The following is a 13582-nucleotide window of genomic DNA, read 5'->3' on the forward strand; positions in this document are numbered from 1 at the left end:
AAAGAGAGGGTTGTGCGTTCGCATGCTGCATATACCACCACATATCTGGATTTTCTGTATGACTTAAAGCAGTTATGACATGGTATGATTTTCTCACCCAATAAAGGAATATTTCATATATCAGTCTTTTCCTCATTTTATCAGACACAGTTATCACAGCCAAATTTAGTAATGCCGACAAATTAAATGAATAATATTTGTCTCTTATATATGATACATCTATATATACACTGTCAAAGATACTTGTCTTTGAGTGAAGATTTAAGGTGATAGGACATATAAATAACTGCAACTTGAATCTTTGACACAGAGTTCAAGTTCACTGCTGTAATATATCATAATAATCTGACAATAACTATAATATTGGCCATATCATATTTACATTACCACAGTGACACTTTAGTCTCATGAACAACATTAACTAATTGTTATTTACTAACTAATCTTAAATGACTGTTCAGTACAGAAATGAAGCCCAACAATCATGTTTTACAGTCCTGTGGTCTCAGCCTCAGATACTCAACTAATCAAAGTGATGTCATAAAAAAATGAATGAACAAAAAAACATTTTTTCTCCATGATTTCTGTCAAACAAAGCTGTATGAAACGTTTCTCGTGGTTAGTATCATGGTTGCTAGGCAACCTGAGCAGCGCGACGAAGGCCAGACCGTCCCATTTCACAAGCCTCTCACTTCCACACTTCTCGTACTTCCTAGTAAGCGAACTGCGCGTGTGGTCGCTGGATTGGGACACAGCCTCTGTGTGCTGTGTGAGCAAGTTTCTGCGATGATGAGAGCTTGGTTGCCTTGTATATATTGTAAATAGTGCAAATAGACCTTGCACTAAATAGAGATAAGCCATATATATTAGCAGAAAAACACAGTGCACTGCATTCTGGGATGATTGTAAGAGTTAAGCATAAACAGGAGGGAAATGATGAGGAAATTAATGTTATACAACACTTTTTTGGGGCTAGCTGAGGAAATCTCTCTCTCTCCGTCTCTGTCTGTCCCTCACTCCATGTTATGTCTTGGTGTCTGCTAAAATTCTGCTTCTTTCTTTCGTCAGCTGCATGAACTTTGGTAAAAGATAAAGGTTTATAAAAAACCTGGACAGTCTACTCAGTGAGCATCCTCAATTAAAGCACTAGTGGAATACATTTGGCAATGTGTGTGACATTTTGTTTGTTTTTAAAAAAGACTACTATAGAAATTTCTTTTTTTAAATGGGTCCACAGGAATAAAAAAAAGGAGAAAAAACCCCAAGATATTTTTGGTGAACTTTTCTGTCTGGAAGTTGTGCTGATGCATTTTATTAATTAACTGAAGCAGTATTTCCTTAACAAAGTGGCAAACTGAGATGAAGTTCTAAATTGTGCTTTTTTCATATATTGAGATTTCTTGGGGATAAATTTGTCATTAAACGTCTTTAGACTGACAAAAAAGGGAGCTGACCCACTTTTGGGTAAAAGATAAAGGTTTATTAAAAACCTGGACAGTCTACTCAGTGAGCATCCTCAATTAAAGCACTAGTGGAATACATTCGCCAATGTGTGTGACATTTTGTGAGGGTTTGGTGGGCACTGAAACAACAGCAGGAAAATATTTGCTTAAAAGTTTATTTTTATATTATTTTTCACAGCCACATTGTGCTTCACATAAACACACAATGCAAAGAAAGAGATCCACAAATAAGCAAAAACAAAAAGAAAAGACAAAGCAACCTGAACCCCAATTATCAATTAAAAAACAATGAAGTCAACAGCGTGAATAAAATACAGGTTTACTCCACAGTAAAAATTAATCTAAAAAAAAAAATGTTTTGAAACAGTCAGGCTGAGAAAGTGCTCTGGTTTGAATAAGCCTTTAAAGGTGATGGAAATGCTGAAAATACTGATGTAGCAGACAGACTTCACACCTTCCTCATTTTGGCAGTAGTTTTAGTTTTTCTCTGTAAATACTTTATTATTTATTTCTGTGTGTGTTTATTTTTAGCACGACTTACGATCTTTGACCCACTGAGCTTTCGGATCAGCACAAAGTTGTCCATATTCTGTCTTGAAACTGGAAATAAAAGACAGAAAATTATAGAGATTGTATATGTTTGTATGTAGGACAACATGTGCTGACTTACATTATAGCCTTCACACAGGGTGGTTTTGCAGCCTGCTCACGATATGTTTCCCCCACCACCTCAGGGCTCATATTGATGTCGGTGACATCAACGCAGCACGGGCGTTTACTTCTAGGACCAGGTGGACCTGAGAGGTAGGAGGTTAAAAACTAATTTATCTGACCTGAGAAAGTCTGATTAGAAACTCAAAAGTTAACTCCAGGTTTAAAACGTGATGAAACTGTTTTGTAATATGTCAGGGTTATTCCAGATAGGTGTACGTTTGCATGGGATTAATGAAGACGCCGTCAATTTTAGAAACTCCCACCATGCTGTCAGAGAAGAGCTGATGTTGATGCTTTTAAAGCATTCATGTCATTGGATGTTTGAGCCTATAAATGGTAGGTCTGAGATAAATTAAAGAAAATCTGAAAGTCCTTACAGAGCGGTCATACCCAATAAAACCGCCAAAAAGTTAGACGTGTACCCCAGCATCACAAATAGCTAGAAGCCATTGTTGGAAAAAGTCATGCTGTGATCAGTTTTATGTATTTTTTTCTTTTTGTTTTCCATTAGAAAGTGAGAGCATAGTTACCTGCAGAGTAGCTGAAGCACACACACATTGAGAGCAGGAGGGGAGTGATGGAGAGGATCTTCACAGACATTTTCACCGGTGGTCTGGCTCACTGATCAGAGTCAAAATATCCAAGTTGATTCGTGTTTGGTTATTTATTGGTAAGTGCAGGAACACATGCAGGCACAACTGATGAGGTGTGATTATAGGTTTGTGTATTTGTGTGCAGGGTGTGGCATATCACGCATATCTCAGTATTTCAACCTATAGACACCTCACTGAGAGCTTTCTGACAAACAGCCTCACATACACGAAGTTCACAGACACTCAGATATGGTGTAGAGCCTGATGATTGATATCAACAGTCATGAGTAATAAATCTAAATCACCCATTGACTTTTGTTTGTCAGTGACTCATGATGCCACTTAACAGTCTTGATACACATGGATGCTTATTTTTTCTTATAAATTCCCACGACTTAAACTTTTTCTTGTAATTTCACATAAATTGTTTAAGGTTTCTTGTTTGCATCAAGCTGTTTTACCACTGGAAACGCAAAAGAACTCACTCTTAATGTTTATTTTATTTATGTTAACTTTTGGCAGATGATCAGATAAGTTTCACACTCTGCTCTGCAGGAAATGTGTGACAGAAATGTGAGCATGTCGACTGTCTTTATCTTCCAACACACACACACAGAACAACAGTTTCTAACACAGACTAAATACATCACATGAAAAATGGTTTGTGTATGCATTGCTAATTTCCAGAGGTGGGACCAAGTCATTGTTTTGCAAGTCTCAAGTAAGTCTCAAGTCTTTATCCTCAAGTCTCAAGTCAAGCCTCAAGTAATGTCAGGCAAGTCAGAGTCGAGTCTCAAGTCACTGGTGTAAAAGTCCGAGTCAAGTCTCAAGTCTGAAACTTTGAATTTCAAGTCCTTTCGAGTCTTTAAAAAAAAAAAAAAAAAGCATGTTGCAGTTATGCTAAATGTAAATATTAGACCATGTAATTTTAAAATCTGTGTTTTTCTCAACACATGACAAAATAGTGAACTTAGAAAATATACACAAATTGTGAAATTGCACCTCTTTAAAATGCAGCTCAATTAAACCTAGCTCCAAGAATAATTTTCACCGACAGTTCTGAGATAAGCTGCATGTTATTCTTGGATGCGGTTGTAGGACCGGCTTTAAAATCGCATGACAAAAATATCATACATATTAAAAAAAACTGCATCACCAACGTAGCCTGGAAAACATTTGCTAGTTAGATGAAGTCAGCTATCTCATCGTAGCATATTTATATGCATATTTATAATCATACGGTTCTTGGAGTGAGTGCATACACTCGTGAAGTTTAGTAACTTCAGGTCACTGCAACAAGCCCAGGTACAGTTTACCGACGGATGGGTACAGGACCTTGAAATGCACCGTGTAGAACGAAAGACCATCGTACCTATCATAAGTTTACCAGTCTCACAAATTGTCGTCATAAATACACATTCGTTAACCATTTATTAATAGGACCTTTGAGCTCAACGGTAATTAATTAGTAGTGGAAATAATTTCTGGTAGCATCACAGAAATGTAGCAGTGACAACAATATTGGATGCTGTAATCGTACTGGGCAATTAGTGATACAAAAAACCTGTTTTATCCTGTGAATAAAAGTATATGTTTTTGTCAATGTACCATAATAACAGAAGCGAAACACAATATTGTGTCAGGACAATTCACTATTTATGCACAATAAATAAAGGAGCATAGCGCGACAATTTCTGTTCAGCGCCAGACTTGCTTGTAACCTATATCTGTCACGGCTCAACGGCACGAGGGAACAGGGATGGACACAGGCGCAGAAACCAACCCAGAAGCGAGGTGACAGAAAACAAATGATTTATTTCCGCCCACAGGTAAACAAAGGTGAAACACAAAGCGACGCCACCACACTAGTGGCGCGTAGGATTCGTCGGTGATAATGAGGGCGACCTAGACACCTCTAGGAGACGGCTGAACAGCGGGGACAGCGGGGAGGTAGAAACAGGACTAGGTAGGGGCCGGGGGCACTGGAACAAGAGGAGATCACGATCAGAGGGATCCAGCAGACAACCAATAATCCTCCGCAGTTGAATTGAATTGCCTTACTTGGTTTCAGATGGAGGGGACAGGTGGAGCGGAAAACCCGGAAGCGGTCGAGGCGTGGGGAGGCAGGCAGGTGAGCGGTGGGCCGGCAGGCCACGTTGTGTAAGCAGCTGGCGGCCCAGGTCCAGGAGGACGGGAGCGAGGGGAACAAGATCTCCACTCCGGGTGCTATCGCTGAGGACAAGAAAAGACAGGTCAGTCATCACACGGCGTTAAGACAAGGTTTAGGATGCTCCACTGAACTAACATGGGAATAGCAGATACTCAGGCGATGAGTGGTTGAGAGCGCAGGTCTGATATACCGCTGGCACGATTGCTCACAGGTGGTCAGTCAGGGAGGGGCAACCGGACTCCGCCTAAAGGAGGAGGAGCCGCTGTCTGAGACCTGCAGGTGCCCAACCAGACCATGACAATATCACCAATTATGTTAAGAAAAATGACGCATTAACTACAACAGCAGACTGACCTTTGTAGAAATGCTTGGAGCAGACTAACCTGTGAGCTGGAGTGTTCTGGGACGTTATATTTGGTCTTTGAATGGCTGCAATCCAGGCCACCCGTCGCCTCTTTGTTACTTTGGAAACATGGCTCGAACAATTTCTCTTCAACGACGTAATCCGATAACAACCGATCTCTTTACCCGTCGGCTTCCCGTAGCTGTCATGTGACCGGCTATTGCAGTTAATAATACAACAGCTTCTTGACATTTTTGCGTTTCTTTTTATCGCTGTATAACTGATTTTAATTGAAAGCCTGCGTGCGCTAGTACCGCTTGCCACGAGTTCCCAGAATCCTTTGCGGTTCTACCCGTGAATGACGTCACATTTTCAATCTCTATATAATATGCATGTTAAATTTTATATTTGGGGTAAAATATCAAGTCTTTTCAAGTAAACCGGTTCAAGTCCAATTCAAGTCCCAAGTCATTGGTGTAAAAGTCCAAGTCAAGTCACAAGTCTGACTCGAGTCCAAGTCATGTGACTCGAGTCCACACCTCTGCTAATTTCCCCCCTCATAGCCACATTGGCTATCCCATTTCTTTTATTCAGACTTAAATATACATAAAGCATAAACTTTCCGACAGATGGCCTCATATTTGACTCTAAAATACTGTTCCTGTGGTTGCTGTGCTCTATTTGTGCTCACCTGCTGTGTTTAGTTTCAATAGATGTGATGCTGTGCATTATAGCTAAAAACTGTCTTCTCTGGTCTCATTGGTTCAAAGTTCCAGAAGTGTTTATTGCAGAAAGTCAAGGCACCTTTGGTGAAGGTGGATCTTGGCCAGGTCTCCCTTGAAAAAGAAGATTTTAATCTCTTCCTGGTTAAATAAAGGTTAAAATAAAATAAAAAAAAGTCCCCTCACCAAACACATTACTCTATTCCATTTTTCAGTAACATAACATGTTTTTGTACTACATTCAGTAATAGTAAAATACAGACTAAGTGCCCATGTATAGATCATTTCCCCCTCATAGCTGTATTAGTTGTCCCATTAGGATGCTGTTATTTATTGGCTGCTTTGACTGACAGATATCCTCTCAGCAGATGTCTGATAGGCCTCATCTGCACTAACTGAACTTGTCCTCTCACCATGGTTGTTCTGTTGGTGCCTTTTTAGAGCATTTTGAATGTAAATCCCTGACAAGAACAGCAAACCCTCATCCCTGAACGATTATCGGCCAGTTGCACTGACCTTGGTAGTAATGAATGTATTTGAGAGGCTGCTGAAGAAAATCATCTCCTCCTCCATCCCAGACACCACAGATCCGCTCCAGTTCGCCTACCGATCCAACAGATCCACTGAGGACGCCATCGCCCACGTCCTGCACACCACCCTCAGCCACGTGGACAAGAAACGGGGTAACTATGTGAGAATGCTGTTTGTTGATTACAATTCAGCATTTAACACAATAGTGCCCTGCAGACTGTTCACAAAGCTGAGGGATCTGGGACTCAACAGCCGTCTGTGTGCATGGGTGTTGGACTTCCCCACTGGCAGAACTCAGGTGGTGAGGGTGGGTAGATGCGTCTCTAACAGCACCTCAGGGATGTGTCCTCTCGCCACTGCTCTACTCCCTCTACACTTCAGACTGTGTGGCCACCCTTGGTTCCAAGACCATTGTGAAGTTTGCTGACGACACAGTGGTGTTGTGCGTCATCTCCAACAACGATGAGGCGTCCTACATGGATAAAGTGAAGAATCTGGCATCATGGTGCCAGGACAACCATCTCCAGCTGAATGTTGGCAAGACCAAGGAGCTGGTGGTGGACTTCAGAAGGAGTCAGCACAGAGACTACAAGCCCATTATCATCAATGGAGCTCCAGTGGAGAGGGTGCAGTCCTTCAAGTATCTCAGTGTCCACATCTCCTCAGCGCCTGTAACACCTACAACAACTGAGGAAGATCAGAGTCTCTCCAAAGATCCTCAGGATTTTCTATACAGGCGCTGTGGAGAGCATGCTCACACAGAACATCACATCCTGGTTTGGGAACAGCTGTGTGAAGGACCAAAAAGCTCTTCAGAGAGTGATCCGTACAGCAGAACGCTGCTGCAGGATTGCTCTCCCCCCGCTTCAGGACACCTACACCAGGAGATGCCGGACTAGAGCAGCGCAGATACTGAATGACCCGTCCCATCCTGGCAACAAACTGTTCCAACTTCTGCAATCTGGTAGAAGGTTCTGCATCATCCAGGCAAGGACAGAGAGACTCAAGAGGAGCTTCTATCCCCAAGCCATCTGGGACCTACCCCCCACCTGCATTACTAAACAGTGATTTTGTTTGTGAGAGTGTCTCATGACAATGACATAAGTGTGTGTGACATCAGTGGCAGCAACAGACGTGTGCAGATCAACAATGAATAATATGGAGTGCGGAAGAGGGTACGACTATGCAGCATTTAAAGTAGAAGTACTGACATTACTTTGAGCTTGATTCCATAAAAAGTGACAAAAACAATAGCGTCCCCTGTACACTCTTTCTACAGCAAAAAATTAAACTTCAAATCTGAGCAAGCACCTAGCACGCTTCCACAGGAATGTGAAATTCACAGAGAAACCCCCCGATCCTCCCACTGATATGACCACTGCAGCACCAGGCAAACCTCTGCTGGCTCCACTCTTTTTTTTTTTTTTTTTTTTTTTTTTTTCTTTTTTGCCTGTCCCATTTGGTTCTTTAGCCATCAGAATTGTTGTCTGAAGACCAACAAGGATACCCAATGGATTTACTTTGCCAAATGGATCATCGTGGCATTGCCGTATTGGTCCATTTGGTCGATCTTTGTTTTTATTATTTATTATATTTTATTTTCAGATGTTACAGACGGGACAGACATGAGTGAGGGATAGGAAAGGGAGAAAGAAAGAGGAAGGAAAGGAAAAACAGAAGGGGAGAGGGACAGTGAGAAAGGGGGGGAGAAAAAAAATAAAAATCTCCTGGATCACCTGTTGAGAGAAGAATAGAAAACAAGCAGAAAAAAAAAACAAAGCAACATACTAAACACAACACCATCGCATTAATCTAGCTAAGTGTAAACAGCAGTAAATACTAAATATTCAATGTTGTTGTGCAGCACGCAGGACAGATGTGCTTCGAAGTAGCAGCCAAGAAAGGTGTAATTTGGGTCTACGAGCAGTGAACACCCGTGTGCATACCTGTGTGGATCCGCGCGCTTGCATTCCAAAGGTTTCTCCATGTAATGATCTGCTAGGGAGTGTGTGGGGGGGCCACAGCCCCGTCCTCCGGGGTGTGAAGCGGGTATGGAGGAGATCAAAACTCCAGACATCCAGAGGCCCCCAGAACACAAGAGACCATGGAAGACCAACAGAGGGGCAGCCGCGCCACTGTTCCAGTAAGAGCTGAGGAGAGTCCCAGATGAGGGCTCACTCAGCAGCTGGCTCCACTCCTGCTAAACAGGTGACAATAGATTTAAGAACAAAAGGATTTATTGCTGCTTAATCTTAGATTTTATTTATTTTCTGCTGCGTTTTACTTGCATCTATGAAAAACTCAGTGTAAACACAAAAAATTATTTTATATATGTTGGAATATGCAGAAAATAGGTTTAAATGTTAACCCTTTAAGACCTACCATAGAACCAAGTTCGCCAGAGCTTATATTATATTTTTACATGCTGTGGAGCCATTTTTGGGAGCATTTCAAGTTGCTATACATCAATACAACCATTATAGCCCAAACTTTAATAATATGTCTGCATTAGGTGCTGAAGGATACAAAAAAAACAACAACAGCAATAGAATAATATTAAACACAAAGTGAACCCGTCTTCCTTCATTAAATAGGTTCTTTTAGATGTTAAGGAGGAATTGACTTAACCAGGCTGGCGGAGAATGAAGACAACCGGACACCTGCGGCAGATGGGGAATCAGTGAACTTTTATTGAGACAGAGACAACCTCTCAACACAGCTCACATCAGGAGATTCCTAAGATTTGCTGTGAGGATGGGTATATATTCTCTAAAACTTACAGGAGGGGGTTGTGAGGAAAGTGCTGCATTAGCAGAAAAACAACTCCCTAAAAGGAAATCGGCCTTGGGTGTTCTAGTCTCTTCGCTTGCAGATATCTTGCACCTGCAGGATGAGGCGATCGCTTCTTATCGCTCTCAAGGCCAAAGTCGTGAGCACATTTTTATTACACAGTTGCACAGTAACTTTAAAGCTGAACAATATTTAAAGCTGAATAATGTTTGATCAGATTATATTTTCTTCAAATCCCCCTTTTGACCCATCTTAAATGGGTCAACACACAAAAATAAGTAACATTCAAAGGAACACAGAGACGTGTCGAAGCCTGGCTCGAAAAACTCCTCGGGTCTTATCATTTGTCTTTATCTGTCATTGCAGATGAGGAGAAAAGAGTCCAGGCACCACCCTGCCCAGGGGTCGGCTGCAAGCAGTCTCGGTTCCCGACGAAAGCAGTAACAGCTGTCCTGCACCCAAGGATACAACGAGTCAGTGCAACCAGGGTAGTGACACAAAATTAACAGTTCCTGTAAGCCAGCAACCAAAAAGCATAAGTAATGATAAAAATGTGGAGAGTACAGAGTATACTATAATAATGAGAGATATAAACGTGAAAATGTGAAAGAATAAATCAACCGTAAAATAAACCCAGAACGGTAACTGCTAAGGACATTCAAAAGTGAATATGGTAAAACGTGAGGAAGGGGTGTGGAAAAAAAAACAATTTATATCCAGTGGTGGGAGTACACATTCGCTCAGGCTTAAGTCCGGAGACCCTGAGAACATCGCTTAACCCTCACAACCCGACCAGACACAGTTCAACCAGATATATCCTTCAAGAGGAAGTGGGTGAGGGAAACAATTAATAACAAGCCTAATACAAAACACCACAGAGAAACAACCATTCTAGAATCATTTAAACAAGAGAAAGACGATAATGTTCGTCACCCTCACGATCAGAGTTTTCATCATCCGTTGGCGAGGAGGTCAAGGCCAGATCCTTTAGGGTAAAAATTAAGCCTGAAAGATCCGGTTTTTTTGCTATTCTGAGCATATTTTGGTTTCTCCAGTGCAAAGCCTGACCCCTAGAGTGCTTGGACCAATCGAGGTCCGTTTCTGACACTAAACTGGACCACTTCCACTGATGCCAACCTCCCAGGGTTATATACCACACTGAGGAGGAGAGATGTACTGCAAGGTTAAAAAGATCCCCCCCTTGGTCTTTGGTGACGGGAGTGACTGGGAAGCTAGCGAAATCTATTTCGACTACCCAACTTTTATTGTTGGGGACACAGAGAGTAATCATTCTAGTCGTACTTGGGGTACAGGAGGTAACCGTGTCTCGTTTCTTTCTAAATGGAGCGGGCGTGGGCAAAACTGGAGAGGAAGTGGTGGGCAAGACCCTAGGGGCTACATTTGTCAGATTGGGACTGTCAGAAGGGGGCGAAGCTTTTGAACTTGAAGGTGTCAGAAGTGTCGGGGGCCCTTCACAGATCAGGATTATGCCAATGGGAATGAGACCCAGGGCCAGGAAGCAAACAAAGACGCAACATCTTTGCCTGTCTGTCATTTCAGGGGGAAAGGGCCAAGACATGTTTACTTAGCTTGGATGTCTTTTAATAGAGGATGATGGGGCACAGAAAGGTGGTCCAGTTCCCCCCACCTCGCCAAGGGCGTGTTCTAGGAGTTAAAGAGCAACAAAAAGTATCAGTGACACAACTTTAAATGAGCTTTCAGCGGTTAAAACTATTGCAATGTAAAATGTAAATCTTAAAAACTCAAGCCAATATAAAAGCAAAGTCATAAAAGATGTTAAAAATAGAAAAATAAAAATGTTTAGTTCAGTATGAAGAACACCCCCTTTTGTAACCAGCCGGCTTGTAGGTTGAGTTTTGGCTCCCTCAAGTGGTTGGTGATGCTGTCGCAGCTCCTTCTGACAGGTCCTTCTGCACCTCTCTCAAGGTTCTTCCTGGTTCGGTGGCAGCAGCGCACTGTGTGTAATGAAACCAGGTGTCACCTTTCCCTTCGAGCCTGACAGCGTGGGAGGTCCGCTCTGTTATGCGGTAAGGGCCTGTCCAGCGAGGCTCAGCCCACTTTCTCTTTGTGACTTTCAGGAGGACGTAGTCCATTCCAGGTGTAGCCGCCTCTTTCAGCTCTTGCTGGTTTCTTTCAGCGACCTGTGAGGAATACTGGGCAACAAAACTGCGGAGCATGTTATAATATGTCCTCGGATCGAGGTCTGAATCAGCTTCATCCGACATTAACAAGCGAGAGGAGGGGCCAGGAAAAGGCCTGCCATGCTCCAACTCAAATGGAGTGTAACCAGAGGTTTGATTTACTGAGCATCTTATGGACATTAATGCAAGAGGCAATGCCTTAACCCAATCTAATTTGGTCTGTGCACAGATTTTAGCCAATTTAGTTTTTAGAGTTTGATTCATCCTTTCCACTTTCCCCTGGGATTGGGGGTGGTAAACTGAGCCAAACTTATGTTTCAAACCTAATGCGGCTTCAACCCTCTGCAGATCGTGGTTCCTGAAATGTGAACCATTGTCCGACCTTATGACCTCGGGAAACCCATGCTGTGGTATATAATGATTAATCAGACACTTCACCACAGTTCTACTGTTTTCACTTGCTGTCGGCCAGGCTTCTGGCCAACCTGAAAATGCATCCACAGCCACCAGCAGGTACCTGTAACTACCTACTCTGTCCACCATGTCTGTGTAATCAATGATTATTTCTTTCCCTGGGCAAAGTGGGATGGGGAAGTACCCTGCTATTGGCTTGAAGGCGGGCTTGATTCCAAATTGGTTGCACTCCTTACAGGTTTTAACCATGTATTTTGTCATGTCTTTTAGATAAGGGTGCCACCAGGCGGCTAAGTTCCTCATCATTTGTGCAGGTCCCACATGCCCCACTCCATGTGCCTCTTCCATTGCTGTCTGTCTGACCCCTGGCGGTAGAATGGGCCTTCCATCTGGGCCACGCCAAACATCTGTGTTTGTGGCCCCTCTTGTTACCCATAATGATTTTTCCTGGGGGCTGGCTTTGTCCTGTAACTCTCTGATTGTGGCTAGGCCTAGTTGTATGGGTGGTCTTTCTGGAGGGGGTGTGGCTTCTGGGTCCATTACCATAATCAGGGAGGGTAAGTAACCAGCTGTCTGCTTAGCTACTAAGTCGGCCTGTTTGTTACCTAATGCCACTAAGTCCAATCCGGCACTGTGTCCTTTGCATTTTACCACTGCCACCTTAACAGGTAACAACAGTGCTTCCGCTAATTCCCTCATTTCTATCTCATGTTTAATAGGCTTTCCGCTGGCTGTCAAAAAACCAGCTCTTAGCCACTGCTTGAGCTCCACATGCACTGCTCCCACAGCATAAGCTGAATCACTGTATATATTCACTTTCTGTCCCTTTCCCATCCTTAAGGCTTCAATCACCGCTCTCAGTTCAGCTCTCTGTGCAGACTGTTGTCCTGTCAACTGCTCTGCTTTCACTGTTTTCCATCTCATGTCTGTCTGTTCCACTATTGCCCATGCAGCCTTCAACATTCCACTTTCAGTTCTGAAACAACATCCATCTGTGAACCAATCTTTTTCTGCATCCATTAGAGGTTCTGCCTGCAAATCTGGCCTGATTTTCTCCTGTACCTGCACAACCTCTTCACACATATGTGGTTCCCCTGATCCCATGTGATCAGCCATGTTTATGCCTTCATGTGAGTAGGTGATGTGTGGTGCTTCCAAAATGGTACTGAGGCGTCTCTGCCTGAGTGAAGTGAGTGTGAAGGCCTGTGAGGAGACGTAGGCCACCACACTGTGTGATGTCAAAATTTTTAGTGGGTGGTTCATCACTATGTGTGCTGTTTTCTGAATGATTTTTGCAAGTCCAGAAACGTGTTGTGTGCACGGTGGGTGGCGTTTTTCAGTGTTGTCAAGCATTACGCTTACATATGTCAACACTTTTCTCTCTCCCCCTTTTTTCTGGAACAGGATACCATTGATATGGGTTCCAGTTCCAGAAACATCAAGATGAAAAGGCAAAGCATAATCTGGCACAGCAAGGTCAGAGGCGACAGAAAGCTGTTGTTTTAACTTTATAAACGCCTGTTCTGTTTCTGTAGTCCATGAGAGGGGAGCAGAGAGGTTTCTCATGCCTTGTTCATTTACCAAAACGCGCAAAGGGGAAGTAAGGCCAACATAGTCTGGGACATAGGTCCTGCTGTAACCAGTCAGGCCCAAAAATGACAACATGTCTTTTACAGTTAG

At 42.8% G+C, this 13582-nt stretch overlaps 1 protein-coding gene and 1 long non-coding RNA gene across 2 annotated transcripts; both read right to left on the reverse strand.

The window, feature by feature from the left end:
* Window positions 1–1975: 1975 nt before the first annotated feature.
* Window positions 1976–2851, reverse strand: LOC146701570 (C-C motif chemokine 2-like). The gene is made up of 3 exons (XM_085469182.1): window positions 2708–2851; window positions 2134–2260; window positions 1976–2063 (listed from the first exon to the last, which is right to left on the reverse strand). Exons 1-3 carry the CDS (start codon window positions 2775–2777, stop codon window positions 1991–1993), a joined length of 270 nt encoding a protein of 89 aa, XP_085325308.1. The 5' UTR covers window positions 2778–2851; the 3' UTR covers window positions 1976–1990.
* Window positions 2852–4565: 1714 nt separating this feature from the next.
* Window positions 4566–5153, reverse strand: LOC146701571 (uncharacterized). Its single transcript, XR_014922370.1, has 3 exons — window positions 5076–5153; window positions 4832–5002; window positions 4566–4752 (listed from the first exon to the last, which is right to left on the reverse strand). It is a non-coding gene; the product is annotated as an uncharacterized LOC146701571 (long non-coding RNA).
* Between the last annotated feature and the right edge of the window lie 8429 nt (window positions 5154–13582).

This window comes from Copadichromis virginalis, linkage group LG9, assembly GCF_057382275.1.
Source record: "Copadichromis virginalis isolate Kocher_CV1m ecotype Utaka linkage group LG9, C_Virginalis_male_GT1.1, whole genome shotgun sequence".
In the NCBI taxonomy this organism is placed as follows: Eukaryota; Metazoa; Chordata; class Actinopteri; order Cichliformes; family Cichlidae; genus Copadichromis; species Copadichromis virginalis.

What these genes read in the sequence shown, in the direction of transcription:
- LOC146701570 (XM_085469182.1), bottom strand. Translation starts at nt 2,777, where the DNA reads ATGTCTGTGAAGATCCTCTCCATCACTCCCCTCCTGCTCTCAATGTGT. An exon ending in GTGCTTCAGCTACTCTGCAG is followed by an intron (nt 2,261 to 2,707) that starts GTAACTATGCTC and finishes CCTACCTCTCAG; the next exon opens with GTCCACCTGGTCCTAGAAGT. An exon ending in CCCTGTGTGAAGGCTATAAT is followed by an intron (nt 2,064 to 2,133) that starts GTAAGTCAGCAC and finishes TTTTATTTCCAG; the next exon opens with TTTCAAGACAGAATATGGAC.